The sequence below is a fragment of the Lachancea lanzarotensis genome, scaffold LALA0S01 (genome assembly GCF_000938715.1).
Source record: "Lachancea lanzarotensis genome assembly LALA0, scaffold LALA0S01, whole genome shotgun sequence".
In the NCBI taxonomy this organism is placed as follows: domain Eukaryota; kingdom Fungi; phylum Ascomycota; class Saccharomycetes; order Saccharomycetales; family Saccharomycetaceae; genus Lachancea; species Lachancea lanzarotensis.
Window position 1 is genome coordinate 1,339,737 of NW_019212879.1, and position 27,474 is coordinate 1,367,210.

Below are 27,474 nucleotides of genomic sequence, written 5' to 3' on the forward strand. Positions count from 1 at the left end.
ACAAGATTTGCTATACATGTCCGGCGTGTGTGCGATGACGTAATGCATGTGCGATTAGTACCACTCCCCGTAGTGTCTGTCAAACACGGTGGCCAGCCATTCTGTCCACCCACATTTTACCTTTGTTCTTGGCTTGCGTTTGTGCGGCCCTTTCTGTGCCGGAACGCACTACCCCGCGTTTCTAAACATAGCCGGTGGATCGACGGCGGATATAGTCTCGATGAAGCTGCTCGATCCACGCTTAAAGGGGGTCCACCCCTCCACGTTTTCTGGGCATTTCGGTTTAAGGGCGCCGGGGAGCGGTCTGTATCGACCGGTGCTCCGTAAACAGGACGAATCGGGGCCATGACCGGGCGAGTAGTGGTTGGCGACTGTATAGTATAAGAGCAAACAGTAAAAGTTAACTGCGAAGGGAACCTGACTCCCATTCGTCCTAAATCTGATACATGGAGTATCAATAGGCTGGTCCCTGACACCCGAACACCCTGACACCCCTGCACCCCATAATATGCTCAAACTCAAAAATATCTTCGCCAAGACCGAAGATAGACCAACTCCACCAGAAGTTTACAATTGGCGTATCTATGGTACAGCACTGGTAGCTTCAACGGCCAGTGTGCTTATTGGCTACGACACCGGGTTTGTGGGCGCCTGTTTCACGAACGAACACTTTCTCGCAAATTTCGGACTAACTCCCAACACTACGCACACAGACGACACCGTATCCAACCTGATCTCGTGTTTCCACGCGGCGGCGTTTTTTGGTGCCCTTTTGTCATATCCACTAGCCCATTACTATGGCCGTAAAGTGGCGCTTATAGTAGCGGCTGGAATCGCTACTATTGGCGCAGCGGTTATGTTGGGCGGGGTAGCGGGCCATTTGGCTCCCATCTACCTTGGCCGTGTGTTTACGGGACTCACCGTAGGCGCCGCCACCAACTTAACCGTGGTTTATCTCAGTGAGGTGTCCCCGGCACCCATTCGTGGCCAAATCATCGCAGCGTTCGAGATCGGCTGGCGTGTGGGCGATCTTGTGGGGTTCTGGATTAATTACGGAATCAGCCAGCACGTCCCCCCGGGTAACAAACAGTGGATTATCCCCGTCGGCGTGCAGCTGATCCCCGCAGGACTTTTTTTCGTCGGGTCGTTCGTGATGCTCGAGTCCCCACGTTGGCTGTTCCAGGTCAATCGGCACGAAGAGGCCATCCGCAACCTGTGCTTCTTACGTAATCTGCCTTCGGACAATGGCTACATGGTATGGGAGATCAATACCATCCGGGACTCGGTAGAGGCCCAGAGTGCTCAGATTGGACCCGGCTTGTTGGATCCTGCCAAAGAAGTGTTTGTACGCAACCGCAAATATGCCCGCAGATTGGTGATCAGTGCGTGCATGTTGGTGATCCCCAACTTCATGGGAATCCAGTCGATCAACTATTACTCGCCCAAGATTTTCGCCAACATCGGGGTCAAGGGCACCAATGCTACGTTGTTTTCGTCCGGGATGTTTGGCGTGGTCAAGTTTATCTGCACGTTCATCTACATTTTGTTCATCGTGGACAATTTCGGAAGACGTAAGGCGTTCATGATCTCTGCTTCGGCCTGTTCGCTGTGTTTTTGGTATTTGGGAGCGTATTTGAAGATCAACGACCCTACCAAACCCGGAAACGTCGCAGGTCCCGGAGGGACCGCCGCAATCGCGTTTATGTTCATGTGGACCGCGTCGTTCATTCTGGCCTGGTCTGGCGGGCCCTTCGTGTGGAGTTCTGAGGTTTTCGAACAAAACATCCGCACTTTTGTCCAGGCCATCAATGCCGCCATGTCGTGGGTCCCCATTTTCATCATGACCCGGCTCACGTCCACCATGATAGACAAGATGCAATACGGGATCTTTTTCTTTTTCGCCGCTGTGGCCGCTTTGGCAGTCCCATTTGTGTTTTTTTTGGTGCCGGAAACCAAGGGTATTGCGCTCGAGGACATGGACCATTTGTTCACCAAGGGCGTTCCTGCTTACCGGGCCCATCAACGGGTCATGCAAAAGGCGTCCCAGACTGTGCTGGAGGAGCAGAGCTCGGTCCGGTCCATGGACAACGACCCATCCAAGAAGCCAGAGACCAATTACATCGAAAACGCTGCAATCCAGGAAATACAGCCCGTCTTTTCGCGTGTTTAGAAGAGAAAGAAGCCTCAACCACACACACAGTCGCCTGCTCTCTATCACTTTGTCCTGGTGTGTCGTTTTCTCGATATAGTGCTTTAATTAATATAGATATTTCCCTTCAACATATTCGCATATACAATACAATCCACCAAACAAACGAGCCTCTGCACATTGCTCTTCTTTACCAAATGTGCGTATAGCCACTTGTAATTATGACAAGCGAACAAATCTTGAACAAAAACTCCCTCCGAATCTAAATAACTACTAGTTGTCTGCCCTCTGCCGAACATGACGTCAGTCTCCACTGACTCGCGTCCCACCACCTACCTTGGTGGTATTACCTCTCAAGTAGTCTCATAATTTGTCACCAAACTACCTAAATTCAACCTTCAACTTCGCACTTTCCTAAAGGGCAGAACAACTGCCAGAATTCTATAAAAGAACACACATATTTTAAAATAACTTACACAACCATTTTCTGCACCATTAAGTTCACAAGCTTACGGTGGCGAGACGTAATAGTTGTAAGTCAAGCAGACCAGCTGAGCTTTTCAACCAAACGCTACCCTGGTTACAAAACATGTGCCACTTCAAATTTTCGATAACACGGTGTCCGAGGACATAATGCAACCGTCAGTAACGCAAGTTTCGTGTTTTGTCCTCATGTGTTGGTTCCTCTTTCCTTTCTCTCGACATCTCCGGTTGTCCAGTCTCTTCCTCTTCCCTTTTTGCGGACTTGTTACTTCTCCCGATGTCACACCATCACGCCCCCTGCAGTCCAAAAAAGAAGTCTCGCTTGACCCATTGACAAACTAGACTTCTTCTTCAGAAACAGACCCTTTATTACCCTGTGTCAAGCTCAACTAATTAGAACAATGACCCCATAGCCCTTTGTAGCGAACATGGCATGATTATTAACGAGCTCGGAAAGCGGACGCACCACCATGGGCCGCTTTTTTGTATGGAATGGCATGACTGCCATTCCACGGCTGTTAGCAGTGGCACTATCATCCGTCTTCCTTTGAAGATGACATCCAACAAAACCAAACCTGGGTACCACCATTCAAACGAAGCTGCTTCGCGGCGTGGGGCAACTTCTACGAGTTTGTTGTTGTTCAATTTCAAGTGCGGACGGACCTCATCTTTCACATATAAATTGAGTTGTTTTGACACCCACGGTATCTGAGACATAACTCTCATCTTTTAGGTTTTCTATACATTCCTATCATCATAAGCACTTCAGCACTTGTCGAACAATAGCTGTATATCATCCAATCCACTTTTGCCAACTCTTCTTCTTATCCTGTAAGAAATAATTTAACAATGTCTGCGCACGAAATTCCAAACACCCAGAAAGCCGTCGTATTTTACAAGAATGGCGGTGACCTCGAGTTCAAAGACATCGATGTGCCCCAACCAAAACCCAACGAATTGCTCATCAACATCAAGTATTCCGGTGTGTGTCACACGGACTTGCATGCATGGAAGGGCGATTGGCCACTTGCTGTAAAGTTGCCACTTGTGGGAGGCCACGAAGGCGCCGGAATTGTGGTTGCCATGGGCGAAAACGTCAAGGGCTGGAAAATTGGCGATTTGGCAGGCGTCAAATGGCTCAACGGTTCTTGCATGAGTTGTGAATCGTGCGAGCTGGGAAACGAGTCCAATTGTCCGGAAGCAGACTTGTCCGGCTACACCCACGACGGCTCGTTTCAACAATACTGCACTGCCGACGCAGTGCAGGCTGCTAAAATCCCCCAGGGCACAGACCTGGCCGAAGTGGCACCTATTTTGTGCGCCGGTATCACCGTCTACAAGGCCCTCAAGTCTGCTAATCTCAAAGCCGGTCAATGGGTGGCTGTATCGGGAGCCTGTGGAGGACTCGGGTCTTTGGCCGTGCAGTTTGCGCGTGCAATGGGCTACCGTGTTCTGGGAATCGACGGTGGTGCAGAAAAAGAGCAGCTTTTCCTACAGCTTGGCGGTGAAGTATTCGTCGATTTCCGCAAGTCCAAGGACATCGTCCAAGACATTTTGGAAGCGACGGACGGTGGAGCCCACGGGGTCATCAACGTCTCGGTTTCAGAAGCTGCAATTGAGTCATCCACCAGGTATGTAAGGGCCAACGGCACCGTGGTGCTGGTTGGTTTGCCAGGAGGCGCCTACTGCAAGTCCGAAGTTTTCTCTCAGGTGGTGAGGTCGACTTCAATCGTGGGTTCCTATGTGGGCAACCGTGCAGACACACGCGAGGCGCTGGACTTTTTCGCGCGTGGTCTGGTCAAATCGCCCATCAAAATCGCAGGATTGTCGGAATTACCAGACATTTTCGACAAAATGCAGAAGGGCGAGATCGTCGGCAGATATGTGGTTGACACGTCCAGATAATGCTGGTGTTTGGCAGACGATCTGCCTACGAAATACGTACTATTTAGGTGTTTTTTTGGTCAAGTAGGGAATGAATTGAATGAATGGAACGGTAAATGTAAAGATGTAAAGCGAGCTATTCAGCGACTCAGATGAAATTGCTACTCACTAAAAGTTGAGGTAAACGTCTAACGCTGATTGGCACTCTTTTATTTCTCAAACGCTTACATTTCAACTTTCTCTCCGTCGTCGTCGTACAAGTGTAAGGGTTCCCATTGTTCAAAGACATTTTACGATAGAAATTAGTCACGTGATAGGGAACCGTTGAAAATTAACAACTTTTAAGAACCAGTTTTAAGCATAAAAGATGCTGGTTTTGCTACTGAAAAGTGTCTTCTATCAGAAAGTATAGGTCTGAGATTATAGAATTTAATTTTTTTGAACTGTTCACGTCACCCCCTCGGCTTTTGACGATTTTAGTCTCTCTGAGCAGCTAGAAAGATCTGAAAAATAGCCCATAGCACAATTGAGGCTGTTCAATCACACATGTGAACTCATTTATGCTCTTTGCCCATTAGTTAGGCTACTATTTACATTTTTTGTCCTATCTATCATTCTTTCACCATTAACGATGATTTTCATATGCGACGTATATAAGATCATGTAATGAAATCTTGAAAGTTTATTGAGTTCTCGAGCACTCGGTAGTCGAAAGTAAGCACAAACACGGCTTGAACAGCGCCTAGACATCCCGGAAAGCTCGCCATGGAAACTAGCATAGCGCGGTTGATGAATCTACAGCCTCCGGGGGCCTTCTGGAACCGTATTGTCGATACCTTGGCTGTAAAAGGTTTGGTGGAATCGCCCAAAATTCTCTCAAACTTGCACTCGGTGCTGTACGTGGCACTGTTTTACCATCTGGTATTCCTGGTGAGCAAATGGATACTGTTCCCGCCGCTAGTGCAGTGGCGTCTTGCGCATAGCAAGGACCATTCGCATCGGGGCCGTCGTGGATTGGTAAACCAGGCCGCGTTGCACTTTGTGAGTTTGGTACAGAGTGTGGTGATTCTGTACGTGTGTGTCAAGTATTGTCGCACCCATGGACGTAACACGACACACCCAACGGCTCAGCTGCGTGTTTTCCACCACGAAGTGGAGACAGATGTGATTTGCGTGTTCGCGATCGGGTATTTCGTGTGGGATGCTGTGATCTCTGTTTTCTACTCGTCCCTGCCCTTTGTGCTACACGGAGCGGTGTCCGCGGTGATGTTTTCGATTGGTTTGAAACCGTACATCCAGTTTTATGCGCCAGCGTTTTTGATGTTCGAGCTTTCGAACCCGTTTTTGAATTTTCGGTGGTTTGGCATTAAATTCTCGCCCCAGCTTTCAGAAAACAACCAATCGCTCACTACCCGTCTGTCGAACTTTTTGCAGCTAGCCAACAACGTGGTTTTGATCGCGGTGTTCTGTGGCTCGCGCATCGTGTGGGGATGGTACCAAATTTTCCGGTTGTGCAGTGATTTCTGGCAGGTGCGTCACGACCCGCGGTTTCTGACGCTTGAAACGTTGACCATTGTGTCAGGAAACCTGATTTTGGACATTTTGAATCTCGTGTGGTTTTGCAAGATGTTGAGCGTGGCCAAACGGATCATCAGCAAACGTGGCCGAGTTCAGGACAAGCCTGCTACGGAGGCCCATTGAATGGTGGCCTCAACAATGAACGCTGTTTGGCAAAAGAAAAATAAATACATTAAAACAAGATATTTGTGTCATTCACAAGAAAACCTTAGCACCGCATGTCATGGTCCGGTTCTAATACTACACTTACACCTACAGGATTGATAGATTTCTGTAAAACTTCACTCCCAAAAACTCGTTTTCTTCTCTTTTTTTTAGACACCGCTGACCGATAACCAAGACAGGAAACGTTGAAGCGAACATTCGTAAAGACCCTCTGTCACTGTCACTGGCATCTCCTCGCCACTGCTATTATTCGTCGTTTAGTGTATAGAATTTTTCTCTTTAGCCGTTCTCGTCTGCTGATGACATGCTGGCGTGTCAGAAACTTCCGCAGGACACGAACCCTGGACGTGGCATACATATTTTTAATCCGCTTTAACTCGGCCAAAAATGCTCGAAATCCTTGCGGAAAAATTTCTATACGCAAGTTTTCCCGCAAGAACAAGCAGCTAGCATGACTACGAGTCACCGATGTCAGTCTTTCATCCCCGCGCCAGGCTAAAATGAGGGGATTTTCGCGTTTATCCGGTACCATAATATATAGTAGACACTATAGTACTTTAGCCCTATCGTACATTTTGATATTTAAAGATCAAGCCACCCAAAAAATATTTGATCTAGAATTTATAAAAGGGGCCCATTGCCATTGAAACTTGCTCTTGAGAACCTCGCCAAAATACAATATCAAGCGGCTTAAAACGCTTGATTTTGATCTTCATTAATAGCTTGAATAAGACACACTGGGAGCTGTGAATACCACTCAAGCAAAGCTGCGTTTTCTGTTGTTTTTTGATCTTTGTGGGTGATTTTTGGGCTTTAACCTCATTGCTAATATTATACAGGCCCTAGCTAGCCAACAAGTGGTCAAATCAAGGTTGTGATGAGCCAAGACTACGAGGATAGTCTCGACGATGTGTCAAAGTCACATTTGTTGACTCCGGAAACGGATCAGGACGATGCCAGTAGCATGTTTTCGACTGATTCAGGATATTTGATGGATCTCTCTGATCCATCCGATGAAAGCGAGACGATTTTGCCCAAAACGGACTTTCATTCACCATATTACGTCAATGTGCCCACGCCGAGCTACTCAGCAATGGCCTCAGATTTGTCGGACCCTGGCCAGGATCTTGCTACAGGTTTCGTTCGCGAATATCCCACAGACATTTTGCTCGACAGATTCACCAAATGGCGCAAGATTCTCAAAGGACTGGCCAACTATTTGCGTGAAGTGGCGTACGCCCAGGAACGGTTTGCGCGCATTAACTATGGTTTACGCACGAACATCAAGTTCTCGTTTCTCACGGATCTGGAAGAGTCCACAAATAGAGTTGTCGATCCCTTCCAACAACGAGCAAGAAGGCCTGGCCAAGCCCAATCAAACCCCAGCGGCTCTAGTGCCCAAAGTGGCCGGAGAGGCTCAGAGGACGATTCGGCGTTCCAAAGCTCAAATGCCTCCACGTTGGATTTCAAAACCAGTGCTCCCGTTGCATCCGGCGACGATTCGTCTGCGCCATCCGGCTTCATGAAGTTTGGATCTGGATCCATTGAGGACGTTCAAGTCGTGCTAAAGAAATACCACACATCGATTGGGAACCAGCAGATCAAAATGTCCAAGGAGTTAAGCGCAGTTGTGGTCCCCAAGCTTGACGATCTTCGTAAAGACTTGCAGGCTAAAATAAAGGAGATAAAAGAGCTACACAACGATTTCAAGACCAATATCGGAGAACACATCGCATTAACCGGTCAGTTGCTACAAAAATACACAGCTGCTGTTAAATTTATGTCCACTGACGAGGAGAAAACACATGTGTTAAAAACAAAGGGCCAAAAATTGAAACCAAAGCATGATCCTTACTTGTTGAAACTGCAGCTGGATCTTCAACTGAAGCGTCAACTTTTGGAAGAAAACTATCTCCAAGAGGCTTATATTAACTTGCAATCATCAGGTTTGGAACTCGAGAAAATCATTTATGGGGAAATACAGCATACTTTGCAACGTTACTCAGCATTGGTCAGTACCGCGGCTCGTATTTCGATCAGTAATCTTTGCAACGAACTACACCAAGGAATGCTAAGCAAGCCTCCAGCAGTGGAATGGGACCATCTTGTTGGCCACCATCCAAAATGCTTGATAAATTGGCGATCAACAGAGCCCATTCCACAACCCCGGAAACTTTCGGACATTCGATACCCAAAGATGAAATCATCCATGGCAAAGTGCATAAAAGCGGGATATTTGCTGAAAAAGTCTCAAGTTCTGAAGAATTACAATAAAAGTTACTACGTTCTAACCAGTAACTATCTGCATGAATTTAAATCCAGTAATTTCTTCAAACTATCTCAGGATGGTTCAGAAAAAAAAGACCATGGAGAAGTACAGGCGGGTGGCAAGAAACGAGGAATGGTGCCTGTTGTCAGTCTCTATCTGAATAGTGCAAAGGTGATCGAGGCAACCGACAGCAAATTCAGTGTTCGAGGAAATATTTGGGCCAGTAATTTCGACAAAAAGTCAACGGAGACTGGCAAGATGATCTCGAAATCTACCTCGTCCATTCAAAAGTTCTTAAAAAGTGGTGCAAAAGGTCACAGTAACAAAAAGGACGGCCATCACAGCTCCGTCTCTGGGCCTACCGGTTGGGAGGCAGCAGAAAAACCGGATAACTCTGATAACGTTGCTGTTTGGGTTTTCAAGGCTGTCAACTCTGGCCCCAATACGGACGACGCCAAAGACCTGAGGAAATGGCTGTCCGAAGTCAAAAATTTGAGTAATTTCGATAATTCCCTTGAAAGGGCGAAATTTATCGAGGAAAAGATCCTACGTGCTCATTCTCGCGCTAGCTCTGTTAACCTACTGAAAATGAGCGGTGATGTCAAAAGCCCGAATAAAGCGCCATTAGAGAGAAGCCAACGCTCTCAAAACAAGCCCCAATATATACATCTTGGCTCTCAAGATTATCACGATATGACAGGAGCTAGAGCGAAAGTTAACACCCCAGCAATTGATGACAACGGCAACTTGATCTTAGCTGGTGAGGGTCGTCCCCCATCAACTAAGAGTAATTCTGGAGTGTCTTCACCTGTGGGTCAATATAATGCAGAGGCAAGGTCTCCTAGTGCCGGTGGAAGTGGACGCGGGACTTCTGCACCCGAAGATCCTGTTCCATCGTCAATGAGCCAAGGTTTTGCGATCACCAGTAAAGGAATGACAGCTGTCAGTTCTGGTGGCGGGCTTACTCCACAGAAAGTAAGGACTCCAAGTGGACTTTCAGGCGGCGTAACCCCTAGTGGTGGGAGCTCGGATGGCTCTGGAAAATTACCTGTAAACTCACCTGCTAGTCATGCCAGTAGTGGAGGTGGATACTTTGCGATCCCCGTAAGGCCAACATCCCAAAGTTCAACACCGGGATTGGATCCCGTGGCAGAACACACGGCCAACGTTGACCGGAGCAAAGCGTCTGTTGTTCCCCAGGTCAAGGTAAACGATCGTGATTTTTCGGGCGAAAAGCTTGAGAAGCAACAACAGCAACAGTTTCAGCAACAGACCAACATAGGGAAGACGGGCGAAAGGTCACCTTCAGCGTCCAGAGTAGCCGAGACGGGCCCCATCACAAGAGGTTCTCAAGTTCATTTGCGTAAGAATGGTAGCGGCGGAAATCTGTCTTCCTCAAACGAGGAGGCGCCGCACAGTGTGTATTCCAATGCCAAATCTGGGAACAGTTCGCACAGTTTGACCCATGGGGTACCTCATAACCTCCGGAAACATAAGAAAAATGTCTCTTTCGGCTCTTTGAACAGTCTTTTGTTTTCCAAAAAGGGCGGAGACGTCAGTAACAACAATATGACAGACTACTTCATGTCAGGAAACCGAATTGAGGAACATAACGACCCCGATGCGATCAACATAAATCAATCACTTTACCGCAATCGGAACCGTAGTCCCTGAGGGCTGAATTATAGTTCCAGGTTGTCGCCAATTTGCTTTCAAACTCTTCCTGCATTTACATTAAGCATTCGATTGAACTTAAAGTTTATATATATATATATATGCACGCTATTTCTCTCCCTTATAAACAGTGCTTTTAATGATGATCGACCTTCCGAGAGGATCATTCAATGTGCCCACCAAGTTTATGAAATTTTCTGTTGCAGTAGATCAGCCCCCCAGTAATTTTTGTAGCGCCCAGCGTATTATTTTCAATGATGTCCTCGACAATGCCTATCCAAACCTCATGGTCCCCGACTTTGAACACATCTTTCTTTTGACATATAAACACGCGCTCTGCGTTTGCCAGCATCGGAATTACCAATTCATTTAACTTCAACTTGTAAGTGCTGTAATGCACAGATTCAGTTAGGTCTTTGAAAGGCTGTGTAGGAATAATTTTCCCACTGTCGTGGTGCGTCGTGGCTCCCTTGCTGAAGGTCCTGGCCAAGGCCTTGGATCTAGAATCAGGTTTCAAAAGGTGTATTGCGAAATAATTGTGTGCATGCAGCGACTCCGACGTAAAAGACGGGAGTTGCAAGTTGAATTGCAGCATTGGCTGCGGTTTCAGTGATAACGAGCTTACAGAACTGAGCGTCACACCCCGGAACGAAGAGTGCGGCATGCTTGTCGGACCAGCCGATGTCAAGATCATGGCCTGGCTGCCCATGGTAGCCATTGAGTCTCTAAACTTCTGCTGAATAACAGTGGCAGAAGCACTTTTTTCCAAAGTTGAAAAGAATCGAGATCCAAGAATTTTCATCATCTCAACAGGACTCACTTAGAGCTTCACTGATGTGGACGAAAAAGAGCAGACCAAACCTAAATAGCTATGCACTCCAAATTATTCTACCCAGCTATTTCACTCCCAAAGTATACAAGACAACTCTCCGCGACTTCATATAATGTGCGTTGATGCTTAAAGTCGAAAGAACGAACCTTAAACTCGAAATTTTTCAACAATGGACTCAAATTCATTAAATTTGAATATATTAGTATGTCAAAACATCATCGCTAAATGAAATCGACTTTTGACTCAAAGTTCCAGAACTTGACGATCTTGGATAGAGTTTAAGTTTACTACATCAAGACCATAAATGGTTTAAAAAGCTGTGAATGTTTTTATGCATGTTCGCGCCTCTATAGTTTGTAGATTTTATGTGTATAGGTATTTAGTTTCGAAGACCTTTCTGGAATGAAACAGTCGAAGCCCGATGTGCTAATTCACAGCATGGAAATGCTCATTAGCGGGAAAGCTCGACGGATTGCCCCAAAACCGAACTGTAAGGTGTCTCCAGTAATTGAACGTTTTGATAAATGGGCTGGCAAACCACGAAAACTGTATTTCCGCGATGCAAGCAAAGTACCGCGAACCAGCATATGCTTGCAGAACAATATGTTTGCTTCGATCTTGGCTTCGCCAATGCGGCTGGATAGGATCACCAGACTGCACAGTCCGAAAGATCTGTTGACTCAAGTCAAATTGGTGGATGAGGCCAATAAAGACAAGCAAAAACCATTTGTGCTAGACATAGCTGTGCCAGCAAGGAAAAAAGGGCCAACTTCGTATATAAACAATAGAAACGCTCTGCTTGTGAAGAATCAAGCTAGCACCTCCAAATGGGTTCCCACATCGTCTTTAAACACAGCTATCCGAAATATTAACTTCAAGGACATCGGACAGCCAAAAGAGTTTCCAACAGCTCAGATAGTTAGGTCCAAGTTACTCAAGCAGGTCCGAGAGGGCCTATCGCAGCTGTTAGATACAAACGATGATGGCAGCTGTAGCCCTACAAACTGCAACATAAAGGTCATAAGCGATTTCTCGGTTCACGCGAGAATACAAATTGCAGCAGACGGGTGTACGATCATTAACCTGGCTAGTATCGACGACAAGTTTTTACAAGATTTACTACGGGAAAAACCGGATGATTTCATCGCAATCAAGTACTCCACACAAAAACAACTGTGCATTGCCTTATATAACCTGTTGATTCATACTGAGTAAAAAAAAAAATGTCCCTTGTCACCTCCTAAAGCTCAGCGGGAGCCCATAAACCACTGGTGCAGCTCCGTTCAGATATCTCAAGTGACATGACCCGCGTGCAATTGACACAGCCTCGGTAACAGTCTTGCCCGGTGCGGATTGCCCTATAATTCCTAATTCATTGAACATCACGCTGCTGAACTTGTCTATGTCTTTGTCCGTCACGTCCCATAGGTTTCCTAAGACCATCGGCGAACCGCCCAACAGGTATGAGTAGACAACCCCAGAGGATTCTAGTTTACCTTTAGGCTCCATGTAGGCAGAGGAGCATCCCAGAAGAAAACTTGGAGCCACTTTGTCGAGCTGCTTGATTTTCTTCAGACGCACATACTGCTCACCTCCACCATGTCCCATGTAAACAAACAATTTCGAATCGCTAAGCATATCTAGGAAATGACTCTCCTCGGGTCTTTCGCCCACCAGAAGCTTCGACTGTGGGATCGTGGAGTTCCATTCAGTAAACGTATTTTTGAACGTGTTCCGCGTACGGGATAAATCTCCTTGGGGGTCGAGTATCACCGAGACCTTTTCATCCAAAACTACTTTTGGCGATAGCATGCCTTGTCCCTTTTTAGTCATTTCCAATAATGTCTGAATGGAAGGAAGTCGACTAACTGAGTTTTCGCTTAAAAAGCTCAAGCTTTCCCACGGTATTGAGTGGCCCGCACCCGATACAATGAGGAAAGTGTGAGACAACTTGCTGGCCTGGTTTGCATTTTTCCGGTATTCGTGTATGAGCTCTTCAACTTTTACATGTAATAATGCAGTGTCAATCTCGTCATAGGCATTTTGCTCGCCATGAAAGAGCAAAAGGTCAAAAACAAAAAACACCAGATCCTCCATCGAATCGGTGAAGTCCGCATCTAAAGGATCTAATTTGAGGAAGAGGCCTAGAATACTATCATCAATCCTGAAGAAAGAGTTTGGACTTTTGAACTGTTTTCTGGTGGGCAGGGTGCGCTGCAAGATTTCTTCAAATTTAAGTCTGAAAATGTCGAGATGCTGCTGCTCGACGATGTTCTGGTTAAAAAATGCTTTAAAACCACCAAACCAAGAGCGTTCAATTTTTTGAAGCATCGCATGCAATCTGTTATCGAGCCCATACCGATGTTGCCACCAATCTTTGCGATCTTCCTTTGTGTTTATTTTCGAAGTGACTTCGATTGTTGTGGATAAATTGTTAGCGCTTATTATGTCGTGTAATTCGGCAATAGCGTCGTTATAAGTGAAAACCTCCTCATCAACGTCTCTAGAGCATTGCCGCCCTAACGGTAATCTCACACAAATGGAATCTGCAGCGAACTCTATCTTGGATAAAAGTAGGTCACCACTTGCTCCACATATATCGATACCTATCACATCAAATTTGGTGTCTAATTTCAGCGGTTGGTCGCACAATATTTTTTGGAATTGATTCATGTGGTCTTTGAAAGGAAATTCCTCTCGTACAATGGCTTTGGGTGCAAAGGATCCATAAATTTCGTTACCTTGTTTTGAAAGTGCTCGATCGAATGTCATTGGCAGATACGTCGGAATGTCATGAAGCGCGATATTCCGATTCAGCTCCGGCCTGCTAAGTTTACCAGCATCCATGCTGCTTAAAAGTGAAAGCGAAAGGGAATAGAGATCAGATATTTCCCTAACTTTGAAAGTCTGGTTTCCTTCCAATTCAAGTGCTTCGATTAACACTTTTAGACTTCTCAAATCATTGATAGTTTTCATAAAGTCAAAGCTTTGTCTCAAAGGTTTACTCCGAGGTGTTAAAGAAGATGGTCTGGGAGATTCGGCAACGCACATAGTTGCCTTACTTTTCACCGGCGTTGAAAGATCAGTGTTTCTTGGAAAAAAAGCTTTAGGTTGCGGAGCCGCTGTCACAGAAGATGGAACAGTGGTAACAATGTCCCTCATGCTTCTGAAAAAAGGGTCGGCATCCATTTGATTGATCACATTTTCGTAGAGTATTTTTCCTTTGTTCATGTCATTCGCTTTGTTCTGAAGAGCATCGATCGGCTCATTCAAAACTTCGTTCCCCAGCTTTACTGTCCAAGCGTTGAAAAGTGGTCTATTGCTTGTTTTTATGAGATTGAGTCGAGTTTTCAAACGTTCGTTCTCTCTGTTATCGAAGAACATCCAGAGCTCAGCTTCAAAACATTCGTTATCGTCAATGCGTTTGAAAGTTTCATTTGCTTTCTTCAGTAGTGCGTCGGCTAGTTCAATTTGTTCAGTGACTCGGTAGTATTCAATACAGACATGAAGACAATCGAACATCACTATTGGTGAATTAGTAGAGCAGGCAACCTTCAGATACTCTGCAACAAAAAACTCGCAGTCTTTAGCAATACTCACCCGAATATAAATTTCGATAATCTGCCTGTAAGTTTTGCACAAAGACGTGAAGATTTCCCATTGTGCCTCTTGATTGATATGTGCTAACTTTTTCAAAAGGGTTTGGCATAGCTTTAAAGATCTTTTAGCATCAATTAGTGCGCTTTCTAGACAGCCGCAATGCAGTTGCAAAATAGAGCTCGTGCATAAAATTTTGATAGTAAGCAACAAAAACTTGACATAAACTTTTGTTGGCATTTTTCTTGCGTTAGCCGTGTCAAGTATTTCTGGTCTTATTCTCGGAAGTCCATAAACAAATATTTCGTTGAATTCTGCAACTTTGAGGTCTTTCTCTATTAAAAGAAGCTGGATATCCAGAGACTCTGCCAGCTCGGTAGCGCCTGCGGTAGAAAGATTGGACGTGTGCTGTAATGTACGCGCATTGCTGCGAGTTTCATCGTTTAAATTAAGGCCCGCCTGGCCGATTATCAATTGCCTGCGGATGTAGACTTGGCACGTCTCGTAGTGTTTATCGGCCTGCGAAATCAATGCGTTTGCCAAAAACACCATCTTGCTGTAAAATCTATTAAAGCGTAAGAAACCGAAAAGCGCGTGAATTAATGAATGTTCAAGAACGGTTAACGCTTCATCAACAGCATCCTTTCTTTTGACCCATCTCTCAATGTAAACATCCGTTATCTTAGCCAGTTTGATAGACGTTTCGGTTTTTGTCTCCAGTCCCAAGGCATAAGATGTTTTTAGTAGAGGCTCGTAGAGCCTCAGCGGGTCGAGGTAGTCGGCACTTTTCTTCTGAATTTCGCCGAAATTCATATAACCTCGCTGTGAATCAAACATCATTTGCGTGAGAGGACTCCAATGTTCGATGGAGCCAACATCTGGGAAAAGAAGTGGGCCTAGCAGACACAACATAAGTTCAGATGCTCCTTTGAAACCCGGCAGTTGTCTTTTCTGCAAACACTTGAAGCACTTAGAGAACTTTCCTACGACGCAAGCTATCCGACTAAGTTTATCAAACTTGAAAAGTGTGAAAACGCTGAAGAATCTCTCCAATAGTGTAAGTCGATGTTCTGTTGATGCGCTGGAAAGGAATCTCTCAAGCTTTGCAAGATTAATATCTTGGTCTTCTAACAGCGTTTGGCCGAATAGATCAAGACGAGAAGCTTCTATAAGGAAAGCATCGACCTTATGAACAACAAAAGCGTTGAATGCGACGTTGGCCATGTTGAATAGTCGTTTTATTTCTCCGTTATTAACACAAAACTCGCATGTACTGACCATCAGATCTTTCAAAACATGTAAAGTGATGAGAGAGAGATGTGTATTGAGGAAAATGGTTATCTTGTCAACGAGTCTCCATATTTGTCGGAGGCCCGAACTAAGAGTAGCATTTGCGAGATGCATGAAGTTAAGTAATAAGACAGAAGTCTTGGGTACCTCGGACGCCTTCTCACTTATGCTGGCTTCTATTGAGCTCACTAACATGCTTTGTTCATCCAGTGATAGCGGTGTTGCGAGTACTTTTTCTGAGTGGCTCCACGCAGGGAGGCGCAGTTCATCCATGACACTGGAGACAGTGCTTTCGCGACTTGTCCCTGTTGCTTCGAAGAAATCGGGAAGCATCAGTTTGTCGGATGTAGTGTGAAACTTTGAGTATTCGGTGTAGAAAATGGTGAGATTGCTCAACCCTCTGGGAGAAGCCCGTTTGGCTGAAGCCTGAATTTGACTTTGGAATTGTTGCAGAGTCATGTTTTTAACGAAGCTGGCAAAGTTTAAATCGAATTGTCTGACGTATTGCAAAACTTTGATGCCAAAAAGAACTTTAAGTTCGGGGATCAGTGAATAGAAACTAAGCGTTAGTTTGATCAATGAAGGTACCTTTGCTTTACTCATTTTCAGTAAATAGCGAGCATCTCTCCCGAATACTTGGATTATGGTTTCCTCATGCTGCCGATACACTTTACTTCGAATGAGTGTCTGTAAAACCAATATCTTCAGTGCTCCCAAATAATAGTCGTTATAACAGGTAAAGTCCGCTTTCAGGATTTGATCTAGTGTGGAAATACGACTCGGGCCTGTTTCGTTGAACAGCAGCAGCATGGCACACGTAGCGGATTCGTAATCTTGTATCTCTAGAAGTTTGATTACAGCGCGCATATTTAGTTTTGCCAGGTCCTTAATTTTCTGCAACTGGTGTTTCCACAGGTAAGCCCTATACAAATGAATCAAACCGGTGCTAAATGTTTTGAATTGACCAGCAGAAGAATTAGGTGAGAAGTTCTCGACAATTTGAAGGTACTGTGGTGCTTTTGAAGCATATTCTGACCCTGTAGGCCCCCAAAAGTTAGCGTCTTTACTATTACAGTATTTGGTGGGATTAGTGACTCCATTCTTAGCATTAAAAAGTAATCCCGGCCTGTTCAGATCAACATCACGCAGTGTAGCATCCTCCTCGACCATCAGTGATGCTATGGAGTGACAGACGTTCTTGTATCTTCCTGTATTTTGTGTTTACGTTTTGATGTCTATACATTTTTTAATTGTAAATGGATACAAGAGATCATCGCGAACATATCTGGAAGTCAAGTGAGTTGGAAGGACAGGGTTGAAACAACTTGATACCTTGTACCCGATGTCAAAAGTCAAAGTAGCTCATGCAATTGACTTGTTGAAGTCTCAACCATCTGCGAACGATATTAAAGAATGTCTTCATGTGCTTGGCAAGGACAAGTCACTCGACCTTGAAGGTGCTGCGGTAATAGTAAAATACGTGATACCCATATTCCCATCGCTGCCGAAGGCTGTACAAAATGAGGTTCTTGACTTATTTCAAAACGAGTTCAATCTCGTCACACACACTTTGAACTTGATTGACATGTTACAGGGCAAACCAGAAGCCAAGATTTACAAGGATTTCTTACTCGATGCCTTGGAACACAAACCCGGTGCTCTGAGCCACTATATTTGTCATTCTAAAAGCACATTAGAAGTTCAAATTGTGAAGTCAACATTCTTTGGAAGCAAGATTCTCAATAGTCTGGGAAAAGATGCAGATATTCTGTCATTTGCGCTGATGTTGCGTGCCCAAATTGAGTATATTTTTGACCATGATGAAAATCTAACTGATAAGATTTACGCAGATTTTCTAGTCGCATTTCTCAGTCTTCATGAAGGCTTTTGCATTAATCTCTTATTCGGAGATGTGGTGCTCACTGGCCCAGAGCACTTTCGGAAGTTTCTGCAACTGCTGCATGGTGGCTCTGTTCTCTGTCGCACCCGACTATTCAAAAGCTTGGTGAAGTATCTTGATACAATGACTGCCCACAATAGCGCACCGTCAATTTACAATATCCTAAGGACAATAGGGCATATTGACATACAGTATGAAAGCCTAATAGATCTTAAAAACCCGCTGTTGAAGGCAATTCTAATTAAAACTATGGACGAAAGTGAGCAACTAAGCCTGTACCGCTATTTGATGGGCTTTTTTGGGAGACAAGACTTTCCAGAAGATGCAACGACGTGTATTCTTTTAGCCATAATTTTTGAAAATCTGCCGAGCAAGGTAAAGCTGAACATAAGTTCCGATACTTTGTTTCTGGACGCTGTGACGAGACGTCTGAGCTCTCAGGATGCTGTTGTAAGAGAAAGAACCATGTGGATAGCCAAAGAGGTCACAAACGGAGGGCTGGAGTACGAGAGCGATTTCAAAATCACGGTACCGAAATTCCAAGTCCCAGAGAGTAATACCATTGTCTACACACTCCTCACAAAGCATCAAAAAAATCAAGCTATTGAGCTACGCCCTTCTGAAATGGCTCCAGAGATGAAGATAACTGATTTAAAGCTATCAGAAAGTCACGAAGATGAAGACGGCTACAAAATCGTCTTTTTGAAAGACCTAGTTCGCGAATTTGAGCAAGAAGAGAAAAATGGTAGTGATCGTGTTCGTCTGTTACAGGCCACTGTACGACTTGTGAGGCAGAAAAGAGATTTTGTGCTTGAAGTTCAGACTTATAGCAGTCAACTTTTAACAATGATTTGCCTTTTAAACAACAGCTTGGACGAACAGCAATTTCAAGAATGGAAAGTCAATGCGCTTGTAAGTATTATGGTCGCCGTTCCCGAGAAAGTTGGTCAGTTGGTACAAATATTGTTTGGACACGAACTGTCTCTGCAGCAAAGAATTACAATTCTTTCTGTGATGAGTCTGTCTGCCCGAGAACTGCGAGGGATTAACGACAACTTTATTGTCAAGCCGCAAACAGACTTTCCGACTAAGAGACTGCCCTGGGATCAGTCCAAACAAGAGGCCATAACTGATGAGGTATCGAAACATAAATCTCTCTCTAACAATCAGACGGTGTGGAGATCGCGCAAGCTCGATAAAGCGGGCGAAGCCAGTCCTAGACAGATCAACCGATTTCAAAAATTCGCGCCCAAGTTTTTCTATCCTCTGGCCCACGGCTGGCTAAACGGCATTGATATGGGGACCTACGATGTGATGTTCAAGAAGCACTACTTGTCCACCATGCAGCTTATCCTGTCCGCAGCTCACCCGCACTATGAGTTCAATTCCATGTACACGCTTATGTGCTCAGTTCTAGAAAATGCTGTCAAAAGTGGCTTCCCATTAGACGGCATTGATTTAGCTGAGCTTTCTGAGCTTTCCAACAATATGAATTCTACTTAGTTCATTGGAGAGAAAAACAGGAGACCAAGACTGAAAAAATTGACGTGCGAGCCGAAATAAAGTATGTGATACACAAGATGAAAGGTAGCTGGGCCATCCTTAATTACATGGAAGCTAGTCCTCCACTTTGGTTTTCGAAAAGGTGAAGACATCCAACAAATTTTTACAAAATGAAAAGAGTTAGTTCGCTTCAGACTCCAGAAATCTATCTATTTCTTCTGGCATTGTCTACATGTTCCGAAAGTTCTGTTCATAGATCAATCTGTCGCCATATGATAGAGTCAGGCGAGCACTGTCACCTACCTTGTGCGAACTCCGTTATGTACATTGCCGTACGTTGTGCCCTAATGCACTTTTCCGGAATATAAAATACCGCTCGAACCGCCAATGACCAGCAAAGAACCACAATCAACAACAAGCTATGAAGTGCTAAGTGGCATCCTTATACTTGCCACAATTGATCTGGAGGTATCCAAGCTATATCTAACAAAATCCTAGGCTTTTCAGTAGGTAATCATGCTTGATGATTGGCCATTGTTCGCCTCTCTATTGCGCTATCTAATTATACTTGTGGGAGTTTTTGTTGCGGTGACCAACACAGTGGCCTATGGTTGGATTGCAACAAAAGGATCTTTAAGCCCGCTAAGAAGAGTATTCGTAGGGCTTCCCTTTTTGAACGGGCTTTATCTCTCACGTTTTGAGTATGGAAGTTATCAAGTGTCATTCGGAGCTATTAAGCCCCACGCATTTCGATTGTATGAAGTAGAACTGACTGACCTTACGGTAAAGATTTGTTCACCTCTATCTAAGCAGAAACAAGCATCCCCCGCGATGAAATCATCGAAGTTGGGATTGTCGTTAAGCTACATTTCATTGATGATTCTACGATACCTAGCCCCAAAGAAAATCGTTGTGAAAAATGTGGTGCTTTTATGGCCAGATTCTGACCTGGAGTTGCGACTGGCCAGTTGTGATATCGGCTTAGGGTTTTCCAACGGGCTCACAGCACTGACGATTCACCTGAACGTTTCAGGAATCGAACACAACAAACGATTTGTCAAGGTACGAAGAATTCATTACACTTTCGACATGAATTCAGAGTGTTCTAAAGAGGATACTTTCATGCGTCGTCGTATAAACCTTAAGAGCCACAGTCATATTCTGGTGCTGATTGGTGCCCAGTTACATTTCAATGAAAAGATTTTTATGGCCAAGGCCACCCAACCTGGCTACGTTGGGGCACCCGTGAACTATGAAGCTGCCTGGGATGCTAAGAAGGATAGCATATCTGGAATTCTTTCTACCCTGCACAGCATTGATGTTAGATTTCAAGACCTTTCCATCGCGAAAGGAACATCTTTTCACGTCAGTATCCCCTCCATGTACTTGTCCCAAAAGGCCGTGAGTTTCATGGAGCACGGTGCACTGGAACTTTTTTCAGATCTGCGTAATGAAGTCACCCACGAACTACTTTTGACGATAAACTCGACAGCGCTATCTCTGGATAACGAAACTTTTTTGAAGTTACCTTCGGTCACTCTCAACTCTGTTTTCAATCTATTATCCTTTGTCATGAACTCCAGAAAAACATATCCCACTATTGCATGCACCATAGCAGCGGTGGATCCTTCAATATTTCTGACTCAGGAGCAGCTTGTTAAACTTTGGGAACTATCCATCTCTGGCCCCGCTGAAGCACATTTAGGTCACCAGAGAAATAAAAATCATTTCCAGTGGACTGAAGCTTTTGGTTTCGGATTCTGTCCCGAATTCGTTTGCAAAGTTATCATCTCCAACTTATCCTTTACTTTAAAGCTTTCTCAAACAAAGCATTTCGTGTGTCGCACCACAAACATACACGCTTTGGGGCAAAATCGGCGTAATATTGAAACCTGTGCTGAAGGCTTCAAGTCGAGTTCAGACGACATGAGGGATACGAGAGACCACACAGACAATTTCTTGAAAGTTGACAAGTTCAGTCTAACGTTTCTCTCATTTGATGAGAAAGACAACAATAAGGCATATGATCTTCCCGTCGTTGTGTTCAGCAAATGGGAGTTTTTCAGCGACAAGATAATTTCTGACAAGGTTATTATTATGAGCACACTCCGAAATCTCAAAGTATCTGTCGAAGATGTGGAAGTGATCAAAGGCATCGGCCAGTATGTCGAGGAATGGAGAAAAAGGCTGGAACCACATAGGGTGTCGCGCACGAAGGTACAGAATTTAAAATTTTCTCTCAATCTTCGTTTAAAGAACGTTGTTGCATCTCTTATGGTCTCCCACTACTTACCGAGAGTTTTGGATAAGTCAGGGAATTTGAAAAACCTCACAGACTACACTCGAGGCTCTAGTCTAGTTCTAAAAGAAGCATTCTTGGACTTTTGCTCTAAGGGACAGAAACTTCACGTTATAGACGGTGCAATACAGAAAATGATGGAAGACGATAAAAAGTCTCATGTGGAAAGTCTTGTGATATCAGTGAAAGGTTTTGTCTTCGAACGTGTTCAAGGGAATTATCGCTTTTTGATCCCAGCCTGCAGCGTCAGTCTCGACATAAACACCGTTTGGCTTTTTTTCTACTTGAAAGACATTGCACAGGGCTTCTTTGAAAGGAAAAAGCCAGAAATAGCACTCAAGACTCATTCATCTAAATCTGATACTTTCAAGTTTTTCGAGTCTGTTGAGGTTGCCATTGCTTCACTTCTCATCAAGATCGAACTGCCCCATGCAATTAAACTAAGACTTGCAATAGAAAATGGTGTGATGACGGGAAAAACTATGAATTTTAGCTTCGATTCTTTGAGAATGTTCACAGCAACCATGTATCAGTCGAACGACACCTTTGTTCCCATTGTCCATCTGCAAAAAGCATCTCTGAACTTGGATAGATCCTCACACGGGGAGTTCCACTTCAGGATGAAAACAGAGACTACCTGGATCAAATTTGAATATCATTTAAGGCTCTACAGGATTCTGGATAACATCAGCACAATGGTAAAATGCGTTAAAGCGTTGAGCGGGTACTTTGGAGATTTTTACAATATAATAGCACGCGAACCTCAGATAGAAGACGCCAAGTGCGTACCTCCCATAAACTTTGAGACCAGGATGCTCACTCTTAATGTGGAAGAAGACCCTTTCGAGCAAGAGCTGGGGCTAATTTTTAAAGTGGGCGTTACCGAACAATTAGAACGCTTAGAAAAGCTCAGACTTATAGACCAAGAGTTACCAGAGCTGCCTGGTCGTGGTGGTGTCATACATCCGAGCCGGGAAGAAAAGCTGCAGAAGCTTTTTGAACAATTTTCTGTTTCGTGGATTAATAGAATGAAAAAGGCTCGATTAAGATTTTTCGGCCGACCCTTTACGAAAATCAATCAAGTTGAGATTGGAACGTCATCTTTCAACGTTTTCGAGGGTTTGAACAGCACAATTCTGAAAATCGAACTCGAAAATGTGTTCTTGAAGTTGCACCAGCCCTCTTTCCCATTGCATAAGTGCGACGAATTTCTTTATAAGTATGGGAAAAAGATGCCGAAAGACACTAAATTCACAACCTTGATCCCACTTGGATTAGAGCTCTTTGGATCCCGCTGTGAATTCTCGTTGAGAGATTACCCACTACCAATTGTTTTCTTTCCTGACATGCGTGTCGACGGCGATCTTGTCTTTGCTGAGCGGATGCCATGTCCACTATCAAAAAGATATGTTCATGTGCCATTCGTTCCAGGAGCAACAAGAGAATTCTTTACATCTACCAACTCAATCTATGGATCGAATATTATTCGTACTTTGAACCCACTGAAAGCGTACATGAACTTGAAGTGCCGTGTCCAATCCGATAAACCTACAACCATAACGTGGGGTAAGTCACTTCAACCTGGCTTCCAAGCTGTGATGATATGGTTTGATTACTTGACGAAACCGCCCGTGGATCCTTCAGAAAAACTGGGCTTTTGGGACAAAGTCCGTCTTTTATTTCACGGGCAATTAATCTTAGAATGGCTTGGGGACAGCGAGTTTCACCTGAATTTGAAAGGGTCACACAACCCTTACCTTGTGACAGATAAGGGAGCTGGTCTTTCTTTCTGTTGGAGAGGTGATACTCGACTGTCATTGCACGAATCTTCCGACCCCACAGAGTTTCTCAATATTACATCTCGTCAGTTCTTACTAGCAATAAGGGACTTCACCCACCAACGAAGACTTGAGAAAACGCTTATGGAACTTAGCGGTGATGTGACGTGGACCATGGGGATATCGTTTGAGGCTGGTAGTACTAAGGATGTGGGAAGCGTTGAAAGATCAAGTTCTTTCAAACCTCATTTTAAAATTGATCTCTGCAACCCTCGATTCTTGGATCCCAATATACCGCATGATTCCTATGATGGCTTCAGAAGTGACTTCATTCATCTTTTTTTCCAGGTAAAAAATGGTGCCAGCGCTAAAAGTTCAAATAATGTTCATCTGGCGCCCTATTGCATGACACATTTTTTCAGCTGGTGGAACCTATTTAGCACCTACACTTCGGGGCCAATTCGGCAGGGACCACTGTTCCCGGACCTTGTTCAAAACCCAAAGAAATTCTCGAAAGCCCTTTTCACCGTCAAATATTTCCTTCAATTCTCACCTCTCATGCTTTGCCACACATACATTCATGCCGATTCGCAACTTGGTAATAGTGAAAGTGATGAGACCGCTTTTACAAGTCTGAAGGGGTCGTTTGAGAGTCTGACCTTGGATCTACACCAGAAGAGAGTCAAGATGAATCACACAGGGACCAAGTCGGAAAATTCCCGAACTGTTTGGAAATTTAGGATGAATGCGGGTGAGATTGATTGTCGTACAGCAGACATTAGATTGATATACTCACAGTTGACTTCTTCAAGAGAAGGCCAAAGTGATGGCGGTTGGCGCGATTCATTTTCAGAAGGGGATCAGAACTCAACCTTCGCGTCTACGAAGGATGGTGATATCGATCGTAATTGGTTCAACTTAGAAGATTACAATGACATCAATCAAGGAGTCGGGAAGCGCTTTAAAATTCGTGTGTTCGACGAAACGCCCCTTCTGTACTCTCCCAGAATATCTTATTTAAGAGAATTATCTGAAGGCGAATTCTTGAAATTTCCCTTTGGGTCTGAGAGCAACCACGACTGTATCTTGGGTCACAATGACCCAATGGTGACCCAAGAGCTTCTGGCTAGAACGAGAGCTCAGGAGCTGGAGGCTCAACTGTCGGCGATCGAAGAGATAATTTCGAAGCTGACCCAAACGCCAAAAGCTTTTAAACAGCATACAGACGTGGAAAAACGTTTGGAAACTTTACGTGCTCGTTATCACGATTTTCGGCACAGACTCCACATCATTCATGTGGTTCTGGAAGACCTGATGCTATCAAAGCTCCCATCAGAGTCTTTAAATTCCGACGACTTAGAAAGTAGTGTTTCAAATGATGGTGGGTTATTAGGGTCTGAGTCCCATAAAGCGCTATTGAAAGTGAACACTTTGTCTTCATTTCGTTCCATGAGAAAAGCTACCAGTGCTTTCGTCAAATCGTCTTTTGATAACAGGTTTATTTTCCATAACATTTTGCTGAAGGTCAATAATAAGACGAGAGACATGCTGCTGGACTACGTGTTCAATGTGCTTAACAGAAAAAAATCAAGCTTCTTTCAAACCTATAAATCTGTAGCTCTGTTGGAGGAGTTACTGAAGGTTAAGCTGTGGAATATGCCCTCGGCTCGTTCAAAGAAGGGTTTTGACGCTCTCTTAGAAGACACTTTATCGAATGCGGATTTGTTTGAACGTTGTGACGATATTATCAGGCAAGTATCTGAAGATGGTCTCGAAGCGTGCGATACTTACCAAGTGAAATTCGTGCTTCCTCAAATTCAAGTGACCTCTGAAGAAGTTTCTCAAAAGTGCATTTTGATTACCGCAAGAGATGTCGAAACATCAATCGTAGAAATCAATCAGGTACCATTCTCGTCAGGTCATAATGCCCCTGTCGATGTCAACAGTTTAGTTGAGACAAGATTTGCTACCAAGTTGAATGAGGCACACTTTTTTATTTTTGACCGAACAGATCTATCATCCGATAACGGACTTGGGTTTGAAATGAATGGATACGGGGTAGATAGCAAGTCAGCTTTTTGGCCGCCTTGGCTTCCCATGGAGATGTGCTATAATTGTGAAGCGCTTGAGGATTCCCTCTTCTTGGAAAGAAATGATATGATAATGCTGTTCACCCAGCCGAACTCGCTATTCTTTCAAGAAAAAACCAACAAGATGAATAGAAGCGAGGCCAAAGTGCGAATTGGCTTTCCCAAGCTTACGCTGGCATCAAACTCGGATCAATATTCTGCAATCTATGCTATTGCGGTAGAAATGTTGCATTTTGCCTCCAGCTTCGACAAAAAAGCCGACAAGCTTTCGAGGGTCATGCTTGCTGAAGAAGTGCGGAACAATTTGGACAAGTTAGATGTATCACTAATAGTCAATCTTCAGAGTTCCATCAAGAATCTGGATAGAACTCGAGCTTATTTGAAAATGTATGATACTCAAGGATACGAAAAAGTCGCACATGTTATTGCGATTGAATTGGATGCTGCAATTTTGGAATTGAATCTTCTCATGAGTGCTATCAAGAAAAATCACGACAAGTTGAGATTATCCGGCGGTTCTGAGAGTCATCAGGACAAGTTATATTGGCAGATTGGAGCAGACGAGGTGACATGGCGACTACTTGATGATCAAGAAAATGATTTTGTTTTATTCGAGCTGGGAACAGCAAGCTTTTTTAGGTCACAAGCGTTGGACGGAACAAACAGTAACAAAGTTAGCATAACATCACTTTCATGCATCAACTTACAAAAGAACGTAGTCTACAGAAACTTACTTGGTCCTTATGAGAGTACCACTGAAAGTTTGAAACCTGCGATCGAAATTTCCTGGCTCATAGGACCGTCTGTAGGCGGTATATCCGATTTGGTCAACCTTATCGTTTTACTGGAGCCATTTACTTTTAAAATGGATCACCGAACATCAGACCTTCTGCTGCAGTATTTGTTTCCTTCACAAAGCGTTGAAGCTACGCCACCGTCGAGTTCTACCATGCGGCGCGACTCGATATCGTCCACTCCTCGGCAGAGTTCCTCGGGCTTGAACCTAAACTTTAGGCTGAAAAACATATCTTCAAATATCTCTTCTTCCGCGTTGGTAGACACGTCTCGAAAGTCATCGCCTGCTCCTTCATCTATCTTCAGCCGGCGAAACGCGCAAGACATGAATGAGATGGTCAACAGATCATCTCGCTATTTCAATGTGGGACTTGTGGTGATCAAAAAAGTAACAATGTCCATTAGCTACAGAGGCTCACGAAGCCTTATCACAAATGTTGATGGTCTCACGGTGAGAGTTCCAACTCTGCGATATTCCAATCGACTTTGGTCTCGCGAAGAATTCATTGCAATCCTTAAGAAGGATATCATAAAGATTGTGGTTCAACACGCTGGAAACATTATTGGCAATAAGCTGACGTTTCATAAAAGGAGTAAGGAACCAGAAACTGTCGAACTGCTAAGCAAAATTGTTTCGGCTACGTCAGGCAGTCCCCAGTCTGTGCGGTTTCCCGGACACGTAAAATCGGGCCACCCGCATCCTTCAAACCTACCGCTGCATCATCATGATGAAACTGGTGAGCAACCTGGCAAGTCAGTCGCTGAACTGGATACAGCGGCCAGTAGCGTCAGTGTTGATACCTTTTTCCCGGTAACTACCTCCGACGACTCATAAAGCATTTATTAAACATTACATAATCTACATCTGGAATAACGAACTGTCACGTGAGTTGCGCGGCTAATGATTTTTTTACCTTTATATGTGACAGGCAGTTACGTTGAGCCCGTTTCCTTGTCACTCTATTGTTACAAAGGCTATTAGCAAGACTAGAAGATTATGCCTGGTATGCAACGATTTCGCCCCGTCCTGTTAACCCTGTCATAGATATATACCGATCTAATATCAAAGACTCGATCCAATTTACAACGACACATTCGTGAGTTATGATTGGCAAGAATTTGAATTTGCTAGCATCAAAACTGGCACGATAAGCAAGCAAAAAGATACATTGCTCGAGTTCCTGGACT

At 44.4% G+C, this 27,474-nt stretch overlaps 9 protein-coding genes across 9 annotated transcripts; 7 read left to right on the plus strand and 2 right to left on the minus strand.

Moving 5' to 3' along the window:
• Nucleotides 1-508: 508 nt before the first annotated feature.
• Nucleotides 509-2,170, plus strand: LALA0_S01e14070g (LALA0S01e14070g1_1; the record flags this gene model as incomplete). The annotated part of the gene is made up of 1 exon (XM_022774752.1): nt 509-2,170. The coding sequence occupies one exon, from the start codon at nt 509-511 to the stop codon at nt 2,168-2,170; it is 1,662 nt and encodes a 553-aa protein (XP_022626818.1).
• Nucleotides 2,171-3,481: 1,311 nt separating this feature from the next.
• On the plus strand, nt 3,482-4,537 carry LALA0_S01e14092g (LALA0S01e14092g1_1; the record flags this gene model as incomplete). The annotated part of the gene is made up of 1 exon (XM_022774753.1): nt 3,482-4,537. The coding sequence occupies one exon, from the start codon at nt 3,482-3,484 to the stop codon at nt 4,535-4,537; it is 1,056 nt and encodes a 351-aa protein (XP_022626819.1).
• A 744-nt stretch (nt 4,538-5,281) lies between these two features.
• Nucleotides 5,282-6,217, plus strand: ALE2 (LALA0S01e14114g1_1; the record flags this gene model as incomplete). Its single annotated transcript, XM_022774755.1, has 1 exon — nt 5,282-6,217. One exon carries the CDS (start codon nt 5,282-5,284, stop codon nt 6,215-6,217), a length of 936 nt encoding a protein of 311 aa, XP_022626820.1.
• Nucleotides 6,218-7,136: 919 nt separating this feature from the next.
• On the plus strand, nt 7,137-10,202 carry LALA0_S01e14136g (LALA0S01e14136g1_1; the record flags this gene model as incomplete). Its single annotated transcript, XM_022774756.1, has 1 exon — nt 7,137-10,202. The coding sequence occupies one exon, from the start codon at nt 7,137-7,139 to the stop codon at nt 10,200-10,202; it is 3,066 nt and encodes a 1,021-aa protein (XP_022626821.1).
• Nucleotides 10,203-10,365: 163 nt separating this feature from the next.
• On the minus strand, nt 10,366-11,004 carry LALA0_S01e14158g (LALA0S01e14158g1_1; the record flags this gene model as incomplete). Its single annotated transcript, XM_022774757.1, has 1 exon — nt 10,366-11,004. One exon carries the CDS (start codon nt 11,002-11,004, stop codon nt 10,366-10,368), a length of 639 nt encoding a protein of 212 aa, XP_022626822.1.
• A 432-nt stretch (nt 11,005-11,436) lies between these two features.
• RRG8 (LALA0S01e14180g1_1) lies at nt 11,437-12,249 on the plus strand (the record flags this gene model as incomplete). Its single annotated transcript, XM_022774758.1, has 1 exon — nt 11,437-12,249. One exon carries the CDS (start codon nt 11,437-11,439, stop codon nt 12,247-12,249), a length of 813 nt encoding a protein of 270 aa, XP_022626823.1.
• An 18-nt stretch (nt 12,250-12,267) lies between these two features.
• ESP1 (LALA0S01e14202g1_1) lies at nt 12,268-17,091 on the minus strand (the record flags this gene model as incomplete). The annotated part of the gene is made up of 1 exon (XM_022774759.1): nt 12,268-17,091. One exon carries the CDS (start codon nt 17,089-17,091, stop codon nt 12,268-12,270), a length of 4,824 nt encoding a protein of 1,607 aa, XP_022626824.1.
• A 172-nt stretch (nt 17,092-17,263) lies between these two features.
• Nucleotides 17,264-19,324, plus strand: TEL2 (LALA0S01e14224g1_1; the record flags this gene model as incomplete). Its single annotated transcript, XM_022774760.1, has 1 exon — nt 17,264-19,324. One exon carries the CDS (start codon nt 17,264-17,266, stop codon nt 19,322-19,324), a length of 2,061 nt encoding a protein of 686 aa, XP_022626825.1.
• A 516-nt stretch (nt 19,325-19,840) lies between these two features.
• Nucleotides 19,841-27,121, plus strand: HOB2 (LALA0S01e14246g1_1; the record flags this gene model as incomplete). The annotated part of the gene is made up of 1 exon (XM_022774761.1): nt 19,841-27,121. One exon carries the CDS (start codon nt 19,841-19,843, stop codon nt 27,119-27,121), a length of 7,281 nt encoding a protein of 2,426 aa, XP_022626826.1.
• Nucleotides 27,122-27,474: the final 353 nt, after the last annotated feature.